Source organism: Phaenicophaeus curvirostris, chromosome 8 (assembly GCF_032191515.1).
Source record: "Phaenicophaeus curvirostris isolate KB17595 chromosome 8, BPBGC_Pcur_1.0, whole genome shotgun sequence".
Classification (NCBI taxonomy): Eukaryota; Metazoa; Chordata; class Aves; order Cuculiformes; family Cuculidae; genus Phaenicophaeus; species Phaenicophaeus curvirostris.
In genome coordinates this window covers 37,186,427-37,202,188 of record NC_091399.1, presented here as the reverse complement: position 1 = coordinate 37,202,188, position 15,762 = coordinate 37,186,427, and the positions used below count along the sequence as shown (strand labels likewise).

Genomic DNA, 15,762 nt, shown 5'->3' with positions numbered 1-15,762 from the left:
ATATTTTCTTTCAGCCCAATTCAAAATAATGTCATCCTGCGGGGCAGTAGCTGCAGCTGCCCTGAGCCAGCCAGCTGCAGGATTTGCCAAGAGCCTCCATCTTTTGCTTTATGGGGTTGCCACACGAGGGATGCAGAAGAACCTTTTATGTAGAAGGACTTTTTATGATGCAGGAGAGATCCGTGAAAACTAACTTAGAATAAGAAAAAAGCATTAGCAGGCTCAAGATCATCACTTTAGTAGGCAGGTAGATTCACTTTCAGAAATTTTAGCATCACAAAACCAGACAAATACTCACAAGAGAAGTGCTGAGCTCACCACGAGCAGCTCTGCTGTGACATACACAGTCCAGGAGTTTGCCTTTTGTTTACAATTCATGCCAATACAACTATATTTAAGGTTGGGCTGGGTGTTTTCTTCACTTAAAGCAGAGGTTTAAGTTCTTCTGTTAAATCAATGAAGAACATAGCACAGACTTCTCTGAAATTTAGAAAACTGCCCCTCAAGTATAGGGGCTGTTTCCTGAGAACTTATTACTCAACTCCTTAATCATTTTCTGAATTACAAATGAGTAAAATAGTCCTACAAATGCATAATAAAACCTCAGACACTGACTTCTTTGGTCTTAACATCAGATCAAATACGATTTTTGCAGAGTCACAAGAAGATTCACTCTACATAGCCAGAGCTCATCAGACTAGAGGCTATATCTGAAGAAGCTCTAATCAAATTGAATTTATGAATATGCAAAAAATTTATCATAATTGATTACTAACTGCTTAGTCTTAGCATCTTCACACCCACACAGAAACATCAATGAAAACCATGTCTCCTTACAGTGGCATGTCTTAAAATTAATCTATACCCATAAACACTACATGCATCTTATACTGTGTTATTCTTAAGGGAGATGATGAGACTACAAGTGAAGGGTCGCCGAGGCACCAACATCTTTTGATCCCTTCTCAAGCCCAGACTTAAGGAAGGAAAAAGAAAAAAAAAAAAGATGAGTCATGTGCATATTTAGAAATAATTAACTGCCCTCCAAACACTTTAAAAATTATGTAGAATAAATGATAAATTCAGTTTAAACATAGCTCTATCAATTTCGGGCAATATTTTTAATATACATATATAAATACGGGAGGAGGGAGGATAGTTTTTTAAGTTGCAAACCTTCTATTGTGCAAATTTTTGAATCAGGGAGTCCCAGCGCAGTCTGTACACAAGTTCCTCTCATCTCTTTACAAATATTTTACATAACTCAGTCTTTAGACACAGTTGAGTTACAAACTCAAGCATATAACTCTACTTGCCCCCCTCCATCCCCACCTAACACATGCAATTATGAAGTTGCTCATCACTGGAGAAACAACTTTAATTGTGCCAGCTGTTCAACACAACAAAACCACTCAGCAATGAGCGAAGTGAAAAATGCCACATACAGCAGGAACAAGAACAGGCAACTAAATTCCTTGCTCTACAAAAAGCACTATGGGTTCCTTATTGCATGCAGATGTTCAGTGTGCTTTTGGTATTTTATCCAAAACAATACAATTGACATCACTCCATTGGCACTGGTGTTTTGATTCGACTATAGGGGCAAAGAGCTTTTGATGATCTTTTGCATGATCCTTGCTCTTCATGGCAAGGAAGAGAGAGAGAATCGGATGGACAGACAGAAAGGCCTCCTATCCTCTAGCTCAGACCCCACACCCGTAAGGCTTGTAACATCAAGGAAGGATGCTCCATCAGCCACCAAAAGCAGCCAAGCTGTAATGGTGTGGAGCTCTGCATAGGCTCATCCACTCCATTGGGACTTGCTAGCCAAAATTATTGGCAACCTGCTCTCTGAAAACTCCCCAAAGTCCTCCCCATCGAGGAAGACTTGACATTTCACAGGAACACAGTTCTTGGATCAAAGCTGTGGTTTTGTTACCCCCATTAATAGGTAAACACTTAAAAAAAAAATACAGCTCTTACCAAGAAAGAAAAACATTGCTGATTTTTTGTTGGCCAAAGAATCTCAAGAGTACGATTACTAAAGGAGGAGTTCCATAAAAATCATGTTTATCTTTGGGCAAATCCAGACAGAGAAGAGCTAGAGACTGCAAATTAAACATCTCCCTGCTAAAGAAATATTTCTGAGGAATACTAAAGAACAAAATCTTAGGGAAAAATAATGACTTTTCAGGATGTTAGCTAATTGTCCCAGTGCTCCCATGAAATCTTTTAGTGATGGCAAGAGGATACCTTGTCTAACAATGGCATCTTGGCTTGTATCAGAAACGGCGTGACCAGCAGGTCCAGGGAGGTTATTCTCCCTCTGTACTTGGCACCGGTGACACTGCTCCTGGAATCCTGTGTTCAGTTCTTGGCCCCTCACCACAAGAAGGATGTTGAGGCTCTGGAGCGAGTCCAGAGAAGAGCAACAAAGCTGGTGAAGGGGCTGGAGAACAGGCCTTATGAGGAATGGTTGAGGGAGCTGGGGTTGTTTAGTCTGGAGAAGAGGAAGCTCAGGGGAGACCTCATTGCTCTCTACAACTACCTGAAAGGAGGTTGTAGAGAGGAGGGTGCTGGCCTCTTCTCCCAAGTGACAGGGGACAGGACAAGAGGGAATGGCCTCAAGCTCTGCCAGGGGAGGTTTAGGCTGGACATTAGGAAAAAATTTTTCACTGAAAGGATCATTGGGCACTGGAACGGGCTGCCCAGGGAGGGGGTTGAGTCACCTTCCCTGGAGGTGTTTAGGGCACGGGTGGACGAGGTGCTAAGGGGCATGGTTTAGTGTTCGATAGGAATGGTTGGACTCGATGATCCGGTGGGTCTCTTCCAACCTGGTTATTCTATGATTCTATGATTATTCATCCCTCAGAACATGGGCTAGGGTTTAACTCAAAATCACCTGCAATCTTCCATCATTCTGTCAAAAGTCACTGCTCATACTCAAAGTGACACTTACATCCTGACATGCAGTTCTCACAACCCACACTACTTGCTTTAAAGTTACCTGGCAGAGAAATCCTATGTACCTTGATTCAAAGTGTTGAGTGTATTGCTACATCGATTCTTCATTACATGCAAAGCTGCCAAACTCAATTTCAGGTCTCTCAGTCACATTCTAGGCGGTAACACCACAGCCAACACTTAGTCTTCCCAAATCTTTACCAGAAAAACACAAAGTCTGTTTTTCAATGTAATTAGCTTTTGTACTTACTCAAATGAGAGCAAATGACATTGGCTGAAACTCAGTTTCAAGACCAGCCCGCTCACCCCATCCCCCTTTCCCTGCCTCTCTCTAAAAGCCCTTATTTCTGGATTCACTTTAATGAACAACTGATCGAAACTGCATCCCGAGGGAGCAAACAGAGCTGCGACTCCCACTTTGATCTCTTCCCCATAGAGAAACGCGCTCCCTGCCTAGCTTGCAAGATGTTCATTTGATTGACATTTGCTCTGATGTGCAAACTGCTTTGAACTTCAGACATTAAATTCCCATCAGGCTGCACTCATTTTTATTCTCCTTCAACAGGATTTACAAGCAGGAGATCAGCAAGTGTAAAGATAAAATAAATTTGCAGAAGCTTTAAATCTTGCGTCAAAACCAGGGCTCAAGTGAGCTCCAATTGGGTTCTGTTCGGCCTGAATTTACAGTGTAAATCCACCTCTTCCGTAAAGTCTCAGTTTAGGGAAAAATCAGGGAGCCAAGTATAAAAATGACACTTGAGCTTCTGAGGGATCTCTGTTTTAAGACTCACTTCTTTCTACCTTTTCCATTCACACAAATTTAAAGCTGATTTTAGTATGCAAATGAAATGACGTAAGATCATTGCAAATTCAGCATCTCCTTTGAAATTCACAACCAGTCAAGCTTTCCTGATTGCCAGGCACAATTTTCACTCATACTTTACATACTTCAAAGAAATACTTAAATACAGGGTTCCCACTGCATCTAAACAGAATGCTGGAAAACAATGCTTTATGAATAAATTCAACAAAACCAAAAAAGCTACTTGTGATTCAGTTAACCAGTTTCTTCTGGCAAGGCATGGGAGTTGTTCCAATTATTTCAACTACTGCTTGAAAAAGTCAAAGTATTCTTGCTCTCAGATGCAAAGCAAGCATATTATTGGAAGGACTGTAACCCAGTAACACGAACTATTCCAAAACCCACTTTTCGTGAGAAACTCAGCCACATTCATGAAGTAAAAGTAAAAGCAAAATCCCAGAGAGCAATTTACTAACTACCTTATGAACAAGACAAGGTCATGCAAGACTAGCACTATGTACACTCCCTGCATTTTCTACAGACCCACATTACCATTGTCTGATACTTGACAAGAATAGCAAATACATCTTAAATTTCATTTAACTTGGCCCACCCACTTCTCCTTTGGAAGTGAAGCTCTTCAGATATTGCGGCAACTGAAGGAATTGAATGGGATTCCCGTTATCTCCCACTTAACTGCTCCAGAGAGGAAAGATAAACAGAGAAAGAGCTGCGATAAAACTGAACTGCATTAGCAAATATTTAACCATCAGTTTAGAAAAGAAAAAAACAGACCACTTCTGATGGCAGTATCACAGCCAGGGAGTAAATGATTTTCAAAAAAACATTTGTAAACTCACTTATGCAAACAGCTCATTTAAGTTTTGTAATGCAACGCTGCCAAATAGTATATATTTTACCAACAAATATTCCTCCATTCCATCTCCTTTCACAGATTTAGATAAATGCATTCCCTAATCTCTTATCAGCATAGTTAAATAAAGAACAAGAATAGATTTCCAACTGCCTTGAAACATACATGTTAGCAGCAGAAGTAGAATCATTAATGAACGGCAATGTGCCTCTAAATATTTTTTGGAGGCCTGTGACAACTTTCCACAAAAAACAGCAGTGAAATTAATTTCTGTCCTTCAGGGCAGAAGCAAAGAGAAGGGGTGATATTCCCACCAGCACACGTATGTATTCACATCCCCTCTGCAGGTGAAGGGTTACTGGGGGTCCGCAGTCAGCCACACCACCCTTCACAATGCAAGGCACCATGTTGGGCGGCTTCCCACCACTGCAACTCTGCCCTTCTCTCCCGTCTCAGGTCCTAGTTCCAGGCAACTCGAGGAAATAATTTTCTACCTCCTTAGACAGACACCCAAGGACACAAAAAGCTGCAGCACAGCAGAGTGTGATCGGTCTTAAAACTGAGCAGGAGAGGAGGGGCATCAAGACTGGGCGAGAGAAGATATTTTTGTCTCCCTTTAAAAGCATAATCTCTGGGGGTTTTTTGTTGGAAAAGCTGCACAGGCAGCTGTGTGTTTCCTCATGAATGCATCCGAATAAGAAGTTATAGCCTCTTATCTTTTTGAAGGTAATCTTACTGGAGACATGCAGGGCTTTGCTATGTTGAGAAACACACTGGAGTGTACTCTGTGGCACCAATTCTGGAAAGCACGAACTTGCAGCTGTGTCTTCACAGGCACTTACCATGCAAACACATCTTTAACTTACTTGGCAAAACCAGAACTATATAAAGCTACTTCTGCCTCCTACAAGAAATAGCTAGCATCAATCACAGCTTCTCCTGAAAAATGCATTTTGCATACCAGGTAGATCACGAAGCATTACAAACATCAGACTAACTCTCTCATTTTGCCTAGAAAATAAAATTTTCTTTCATCTGGAAATATTCAATATAAAACACCCATTTGATCTACATATTGCCACCCAGCCCAACACCATCTTTATGAAGAAAGCTATCTCAGTTGTCATTCATAAGTCACACCACACACCTGCAAAGTTACAACCTCACACAAAGCTAACAGCTTTACTAACAGCTTCCAAACTGTTTCTTGAAATTCATTTCTTAAGTCCCTATTTGGACACTTTTCATAACTGACACATATCTTGTAACTACCCACTGAAGGTGCACAGAAGCTGCAGTTGCTCAGTACTTCTGGTAAACAAACACTATTTACCCTTTCCCCTACTCTCTTGCTGACAGTTTGCTATAGCCCCATCTGCACCCCACGCACATCACGCCATTTCAGTTCCAAGACTTCCTAATGACCCACGGAGGGCTTTCTTGGGAACAAAGCATCTCAGGCATGACAAAGAGGAAATACATCTACTACACAAAGGTATTTGTCCTCTTAAGAAGGAAGACACTTTTAATTAAAACACTGTCTTGTAAATAACCACTCAATTCAATCATGATAGGAAATGTCTGCAGACAGCATGAAATCTGTTTCTCATGGATTCTTCAGCAGCCTTTATTACTGAGGAAACACAAAGCCTTATTTTTCCAGCAGGGATTTCTTCAAGGATTAGAAGATGCATGTCACTTTACATCCATTTTCCTTATCTCGCATCAGTTTACCCATCCATTTTGCTAAGAGCCTGGAGCACTTTATCCATATTAACTCTGCCTGGTTGGAGTGACGCAATGGGCTGCCTCCTCTCCACTGCTATGGGCTCTTCCTCGATGTGGCACACAGTCCTGGGAAAGGGAGTGAGTCTCCAGGCCCTGACCCCACACATGTCAGTATAGCCCAGATCCTAGGACAGCTACTGGACCTTCATACTGTCCAAAATCCGAGCTTGTCTGAAAGCCATGCTCTCTGGTTGCTCTACTCAGCTGTTGTCTCTCATTCAACTGCCATCGTTGTTTTTTCCATTCCCTTGATTAAGTAGAACTGAAACACAAACAGCTTTAGCTGAAACAAGGAATAGCAAAAACTAAAGAAAAGCACATAGCCTCTGCTCTGTTGTTCCAATTTAACAGCCCTCTCCACTTAGCAATACTTCTGTATATACTTAAACACGTGATTAATTTTCATCTGGACATGCTTAAATGCATTGGTAAACCATATGAACTAACTGTATGAATAAATGTTTGTTGAATCAAGGTCTACAGAAAAAAGTGTTGCCAAAACTGCTCAATAGCCACCAACTGCACTGCCTCATCACGTTGTTTTTCATATTATGACTTATTTATTTTCTTTCCAAAACAAGGTATTTTTGCAGCACAAACTCACCTTCGTCAGGAGAACAGATAAATGATTGCTAGCGTTGGGTACAATACAGCTACTGAAAGCACAGTCAGGCTGTAAATGTTAATATTTTCATTCAGAACTAGTCTCCAGGGACTGGAATCACAGCCACATGGAAACGTACTCAATTTGGGTTCTTTGCTGTAAAAGCCACCACCACATAACAGCAATAAAGTAAATATTGTTTTCCTTGTTATATCTCACCACTCAACTAAATGAGCAATTTAAATTCCAGGTTCATTTTATATCCTAGTTTGTGCTTTGTTAGTCTCATTTCATGTAATTTATTTAGTCACTAGGTCTGGTATTCTCACAGTTTATCTCTAGCAACAAGGCAAACTGTCTTCTAAGACAATGTTCAGATTTTCAAGATAAATACAAGCAAATACAAAGAACACACATGGATAATTTTGCTAATGTTAACAAATATAAACTAAAAAAAGACACCAAGCCATTAAAAGATGTTTAAAATAAATTCTCTCTACACACAATAGTTCATCATCTCTGCTTTAGACAGGTAGTGTAAATACCTCGCCAGACATATTTTCCAAAACAACCCCAAACTTCTGCATTCCTAAAGCAATGTCACTAAGACAGACAGTGGGGCAAAAGGCTGGTGGAGGAATTGGCTAACAACATGAAGGGCCCTCGGACTTACAAATGCCATCACCCATTTAGGGGCTGAACACTGCGTGATAAACAACCTTAAATATCGTGGGACTAGCCTTCAAATCTACCTTAAAAATACAGCCTGAAGATTATGTGCTTCTGATACTGTTCTTGCACAAAATGTTTACCCAAGTAAAGGGGCCACATGACAAAACACCTCCCCTGCACCACGAAAAAGAATACAGAGTTAAGCAGTTGTAACACAAATATTTCACAACCCTCTTGAAACAAAAACCTGTAGCCCTAGGGACATGTACATTTCCAAGTCACAATCTAAAGCAAAGTATCTCCTGAGAACAGCAAACAGCACAGGCAAATCTGTCTTTTTCAATGTGACCTCTAAACTGAACTATTATAATTACTGTTGGTCTGACTCCAGCACTTGTATGCCCAACACTAATGCACGTCTTTTAAACATCAAAGATAAGCCTTCATCAGCCCTAACCTAACTCCTCACCAGTGCAGACCACCTCAGAGCTGGAACAAGTTAGTCCAAAAATTAAAGCTGGAAGAGTTCAAGTAAATCTGTATCCTTCAAAATACGTTCACAACATCCAGGTAGGAGATATTAGTGTCTGTGTTTTAAAAATAATTCCCACATCCACAAAGACTCATAATTGTGTTCCAGATCCTCAAAACCTTTTTGTATTTTCAGTCAAAAAAAGGCAAACTATTGGTGATTTCTGATACACCTGCTTGTTCAGGCCACCAGCTTTCTCCTCCTTTTCATCCAGGCCTACAAGTGACCAAGGGAGAGAAAAGGGATCTTAACAAGCAAGTCATCTTTCAATTTTTATGGAAAGCTTCTGCTTAAAAAAAAAGAAAGTTACCTCATTTGGCATTTCTACCATAAATTAATCTCTTTTCTGGAGAAGGGAGGAGATGACGACAGGTGTTGAGGTCACTGAGGACTCTGAGCTGGGGAATGGCGTCAGGTACTCTCCTCCTGCCCATGTGAACTGTTTTACTTTCCCTTTTTGCAGGCTTGTGTCAAACACATCACCTAACAATGCCACCTTGGATACGAACATTAGTGCTCTCCTCCACCAAATCTCCCAGAAGGGAGATGCCACAGAAAAGGAAAATGAAAGGAAGAGCAAGAGGCAAGAGAGGCAAAAGGAGAAATCACAGATGAATTATGGAAGTATGGCACCAATAATAACTTCGAACCTAAGTTTCACAAGAAAAATACGGTTTTGCGTTCTTTCTTTGTATGACTTGCAGACGATATCCTAAAGATGGCAGTGGGTGTATTCCCAGTGCTCTGATAAGCCACCATTCACCAAGCATACATACTCAGCTGGGTCTTGGCAAAGTGCTGCCTGGAAGGTCCTGCAGACTGACAGACTGGTCTGGTAACTGCTTCAGCAGATTTAATATTATCAAACCAAGTAACTAAGTAATGAGAATTGTACTGTACAGCCTTAACGGGGATATCTGTGGACTAAATATTCACCTCTCTGCTTTGCCAGCTTTTAATATTTATTTCCCCAATTACCTTCCTCTCTCTAAAATGGTTTTAAATAACATTGAGATATAAACAATGAAAACATACTCTGTAATCAAGGTGTGCATAAACTGAAAGCTATCCTTGTTCTTTTCTAGTGCATACGGGAGTAAATATTTAAATTGTTGAGCATTTAAAAGAAATTACTACATTTTTATTGGAAAAATCAGACCTCCTATCATACCTTCCTACAGTTACGAAACCCAAAGAAGTTTCTGAAAATACAGAGCATAATAAAACATGACTAAAGACAACCAACTGCCTGGATTTAGACTACTCAAAACTCCTGCATTTAAAAACAAAACACATTTGTTTCCAAGCAATGTGATAAATTCCAGTAAATCTTTGTGTACCAGACAGCAGCATATCAACTCGATTAAACTGTAATGCAATATTTTTAGCATGTGATGTACTGACCAGCTCGTGATTTTGGTTACTGTGTTTCAAAGGAAATAAAAAAGGTCTCATGACAAGCTTCAGAAGAGTTATTCAGGGTAAGCAGTGTCTCAAGGCAAAAACGGTATATTGGATATAGGCAGATTCATTTTGTATAGAAGACTGTTCAACCCATAATTGCATGGAATAAGCTTTTTTCCTTTTTGTTTCATTATCTGATTCATCACAGCAGAGTCCCAGTTCTTATTTAGAGCTCCGCATTAAATGTGTGTGTAACAAATGTAAAAGAACATGAGGACAATATAAGGAACGCCTTTGGAGTACTGTCTTCCCCATTTTTCAGAGTTATCAAGAGTAGCACAAAATACAAGCTATTTCATAAAGAAATAATCTTTTTTATTCACATATTAAATGACAGCAAAAGTAATTTCATAATTTAATACTTACTCCATCATAGACGGTGGAATTGTACAGCAGTCTTGGATTGCAGTCAAAGGCGACGTGAGATGAGCAGTATATGATGCTTCCACTACTTGCTTGTTACGATTCACAACATCCAAGTAACGGTTAAATTTCTCACGAATTTTTTTTGCCAACTAAAAAATATAGTAAGAAGAAAGATTAAAACTAAGCCAGTTTCTCTGTATTACCCTGTTCTTTGTTAAGCAACTTAAATGAAAAGTAAAACCTGCATATGTTAAAGATAACAGTTGTCCGCTTTTCTCATTGTATTTCTATTTCAGTGGCTTAAGCACTATGAAGGCAAATAATTACTCATACTAGCCACAGAAAGCAGTCTATACAAAAGGATAAAAATACATTTACCATTTAGCAATGAGCAATTGACCACAGAATTTTGCATGTATGAAAAGTGAAACTTCAATTACATCAAAGTTCACTTTCATTAAGAACTGACATCTGGATGTGACTACCTATACTACTGGCTTACCACTGAAGAACTCCAAGAGGATGCTCTTTCAAGGCCTAACGAGGACATGATGGAGACTAAAACAGGACAAAAGTCAGTTTATAAATAGACACTTAAGGTATTACAGAGAACCTCACCTTCACAGAAATCCCTTACCACTTCAAGAGCAAACAGCCAATGGTACAACTGCCAGCACACTGGATCTACATAAGGCAACAAGCTCAGGATCCATGCAACTCCAAACCACTGTGAATATTTCTCTGTTCATCAACAGTCTCCTCAGTCACAGGAATCTGAGTAGAAGTATTTTACAACTCCTTTCACGTAGTTCTTATTGTGATTTGGGCAAAAAAAGCCATCTCAGTTCTTGCTTTTTCTTGTTTCACCTGCTGTGTTCTGGGGAGGCACCACAGGCTCATATCTGGGCAACTTTCACAGGATTCTCTTTATGGATGTAGCAGCTCACTGTGGCTAGTCGTAAGCTACAACAGCTTAGCTACAGACTTTACGTAACAACCAAATGAAAAATCTATAATTGATGTTATAACAGAACAAAAATAACGATGAGCGTCTCACACAGGTGAAATTCTTCCACAAGCCTTTTGCGGTCAGAGGTCCCTCTGATAAAGGCAGCCACTTACAAATCCAGCCGAGGTTTAGAGGTTACACCATTAACTGTAAGACTAGACAGTCTTATTTCTCTCCTCTCAAACAGTGAAAACAAACAGACTGTCATCTCTCCCCAGCAACTCTCAGGCCTTTAAAAAAATCAGTGTACCTAACTTTAGAAATAGAAAATTGTGTACTAGCTCTTTTTTTATAGTAATTTCTTTAAAGAAAAAAAATTAAGTCAAAAGATTTTTACAAATAAATCCTTCCAAGCTCTGCATCAGAAACAGCTCTGCTTGCTGCTGTTCAGTTGCAGACTACGGTTATGCCCATGCAGAGCCCCGTCCTCTCTCTGTGCCAGACAGATTCCAAGCAGTTCAAAGACAGACGGTGTTACCAAGGGTAGGGCCCACAGGGACACATCACAGGCCTATTGAAGCTCCTTTGCTGTTGGATAAGAGCTCGCTTGTGTCTAGTCCATTAGGTGCTTCACAATGAACCCAACTAATGACTTGGCAGGGAAAAAATTTATGGCTGTTATTTTAGCAAATGTGACAGTAAATATATTTATTAGGAAGCATCATGTTTTATCAGAAACTTTACTGAGACTTTTGCTCCTAGCCTTTCATTCAAAGCAAAAAAAAAAAAAAAAAATCAATGAAAGAGAGCACACACATATAAAATTTCCTCTGGCCCATCAGGTGTCCTTTTCACACAGACATATCTATTACACTTAACCATCACCCAAATGTACTGTAAACAAAAGATAATAATCTATAAGCAACATACTGTGGTGCTGAACACTTAGAAATACTGCATTTTGCACTTCTGCAGACTTTGTTCAGAGCTGAAGTTGGCTTGTTTACCCTTAACATTCAGCTCCCCTGCTCCCAGTATGGTCCAAACTCTACGGGGATGATTTATTTAATGGTGCCGCTACATTTGTGTGCCGAGAAACACAGTTGGTTGTTCCAGATCCTCTGGACTAACAAATGTCTTTCCTAACTATTATTAGCAGGACATTTCATCATGATTTACTTTGTTATGCGAATAACGAGGCCCACACTGATAACAGCAATGCCTTTGCCTCCATTGTTCCCAGCAAATGCTGCAGCTAAACAACAGGTCTCCTAGGAGCACAGGTTTTAATAGGACCTTGCTCAAATGACTCACAGAATTATATCTAATTAGTTTTCTAGAATGATTTATTGCCAAGGCACCAGATGACTACTAATGGCCCTCTCCTTGTTAGGCATCCAACACTATTAAATTGCTCCCAGTTGTTCAATAATAAGCTGGTGGGAGTTCCTTTTCTGTTTTCTGGTAAACTTTCTTTTTGTCTGACTCTAATCCTAAAAAGTGTCCTTGAGAAGTGTATTCTTCCGTAGGGTCCCAAACATACACAATCAAATTTCCTAAATGGAAGCATTTAAGTTTCATAGTTTATCAAGTTCCTCTCTCAGTTTGTGCAAATGAAATTTGCGCTTAAACACTCTCTAAATCAGATACTTGAATCCATACACTTCTTCCTTGGTGTCCCAACATGAAATCACAAAAAGGGGAGAAAATTTCAGTTCGCTGAAAAAGAGGACCACGCGACCAACATTGCCAGTAACAAAACACTAACAGGGAGCACCAGAGCAGGACTCTTGCTTGGAATCACTGCTTTTCTCTGATAAATGAATGCTGTACAAGATGAGGTTTCAATGCTGATGAGTTTTCACCTCCGAGGTCGAACGATGAAAGCACCCCACAGCCTTTGAATTTTACCCTGCTGTGTGGAGTCTGAAGATCTAACAAATCAGTTTTTCAGAAGAGCCCATACCTCAGAAGCTGATAAAAAGCAAATGCTTAGTAGCTAAAGTGCATCTCCCATCAAAAAGTCTCTAAGCAGCTCAAAGTCATTACATTACTTTTATTAAGTGGGATCCCACACTTCAGTCAGGGCAGAGAGTCAAGGGTAGGTCAGCAACAAGGGACCTGAAGCCTCCCAGAGCCCCACAGACATCTATTCCCTGCCCACAGACACAAGCCAGGTTGGAAGAACTGAGTTTGTCTGTTCTGAAGAACACTAAAATCATTGCACTCTCATAGCAAGAGAGTTCTCGCAACAATCCAAACCACTTCAAAATCAGCTAACTCAAAAGTCAGTAATGCTAAGATGACCCAAAAGCAATCTTCCATTGAAAATTGATTACAATTAATAGATCATGCTAAGAACCTAAGGGTAACACGCTAATCAGCTGAAAAAAATTACTAAAATCAAACAGTTCTAACTCAACAAATTGAAAAGTTTAATCTGGATGAAGGCTAACAAAACTAACTTAATTCTTCTTCCATAGTTGGGCTTCACTGGAGCACAAAAATCCATGACAGTGAACAGGCATTCCAGCTATCCATCATTAAAACAACAGCAGAAAGTACATATTTCCTAGCTCCTCATCTACGCCTCGCGTGCCCATGCATGCGTGCACACTCACATCATTAGCTCAGAAACATTATTCCATTTGCGAAGCAATGCTCTCAGTTGCTACAGCCTGTCAGAATAAAAGCTGCAGGCTTAAATCATCAGCTTCTTATTTTTCTAAATAAAAACCTAAAATCTCTAACCAAAAGGCCATTATTTTTTCAAACATATACCCTGCTTTTTATAACCCACCTAGAGCAGAACAGTTGCTGCGCACTCATGCAAAGACCCATGTCACATTGGTTATAAAACCTCAAAGGTATAGAAAAAAAGAGAGAGCAAAGAAGAAAAGGAGAGAGCACTGAAGTACGAAAGCACCCTGACATAATCGTTTAAAACATTTTTAAGGCAAAATGGAAAATTGTGTTCAGAACCTGGCACATAAAAGGGGCAGGCACCTCACATCTCATGCTCTAGTATACTCTTGGGTACATAGTGAGCATGCCAGACATTTCCTGCTCCCACAGAAATGCTCAAATTCACACATTTTAATGAAGAATAGAATAAATCTTGATACCTTCATAATGACATAAAATGCTACTATTCTCAGGTCTATTCTTGAAGTGCTCTTCAACTCATTTTGAAAAACAAAGGATGGGGGGAAAGCCTTGCTTGTCATTCCTCTCGTCTTTTTTTTTTTTGTATTTCTGTATTTTTTCCTTAATTTTAAAGGATTGAGTAATGAAAAATGAGTGCTTGCTCTGAACAATGCAACCATTAGCTCTATTTTTTAATATACATTTTTTCTGGCAGTTGGCATGCAGCCAAGGCATTCCAGTTTGCAGACAGGTTGGACGGTAACACCTGTTTCTATTACCACAGCACCCATGGGTAATGCACTTCAATTGTCACCATCTCTACTGACAACCTTTCATCACAACATCAGTGAGGTTCTCTAATTTTCCCAGAGACATTTTCCTCATTTGCATAGTTCCCTCAAGCTTTTCTTTAAAGCTGTGTGCCCCTCAAAGCTTCACAGCTCTGAAGCCTTTCCTTTTCAGGGAGCGCTGAGGGAAAGCAGTGCTCCAAAGTTATATTTTATTTCTGGCTGTACCTTGAAAGTCAAGATATTTTTAATGTTTTCAAGACTGTATATAAAATATGTATCAAAGAATTTGACAGGCATGGATGTCAAAACCAACTCACAGTTGGGGATTTAACCCTGCTGGGCTCCTCGAAAAGTATTGCTCACACATTGAAAAGTTTAGTTAGTATTTTTATTTTTAAATCCCCTCGGTAAACCAGAAGAACCTGGAACAAAAGTACCTTTCTCGAATGTCCACCAGGCACTCCTTCCACTGTATCACAACACTACTGTGCATCCACAGATTCCTATCCTAGAATTTTTTCAACATACTTATTTCTAATATGCTTGAGTCTTGAAGAAACCACTGGTTCTGTACAAACCCAGAATTCCCCCAAGGTCAGGAGGGACACGGCTTGGGAAAGAATCGTAGAATTACTAGCAGCTTCTTCCCACACCTCTGCTTTAACAGATTTAATCCATTCCTACTCCTCTGGCTGACACTGAAAACAGACTCAAGCACTCAATCAGGATGCAGGAAACTACTTTCCAATGTGCATTTCTTCAAAGAGATCAGCATTAATTTGAGGTTTTCCACCAGCCAACAACTTTGGCAAGGCTTCCCAAGACTTACTCCAAGAAAGATGTCAAACAGCGTATACAATAAAAACTAGAGAAAGAGACATATATTTTAAATACGCGAAATACAATATTGTCTTTTATCAGAAGGCTTATAATTAATTGGCATAAAATTGAACATCATGTGAGCATATCACTTTTCATCACCAGGGAGATGTCATGCTCAATAGCAAAATCTAGACATTTCAGCATACACATGCTGGTACATATCCTCTCAAAAGACTTCAAAATCTATTTACCTAGTCCAAAAGCAACCAAATAAAAAAATGCAAACCAAACTAAAGAACTGCATGCTGAGACGTCAGCTAGGCCTTACCACTTGCACCTTGCCAGCCAAGAGGAGAGCAATTATGGCAAGCACAGAGCTTTCTCTTACCGCTACTACAAAACCTAAGCAAGCAGAGCGGCACCCAGGGCACATACCTCAGGACCCTATCTGTGCTAATAATGTTGCTCAGAACAACATTTGCTTTCTC

At 39.9% G+C, this 15,762-nt stretch overlaps 1 protein-coding gene across 1 annotated transcript in view; it reads right to left on the bottom strand.

Moving 5' to 3' along the window:
- Nucleotides 1-15,762, bottom strand: part of CACHD1 (cache domain containing 1) — a 108,329-nt gene that overhangs the window by 49,889 nt on the left and 42,678 nt on the right. The window contains exon 3 of the mRNA XM_069861857.1: nt 10,067-10,215. Coding sequence (XP_069717958.1) covers nt 10,067-10,215 — 149 coding nt within the window. The remainder of the gene's footprint in view (nt 1-10,066; nt 10,216-15,762) is intronic.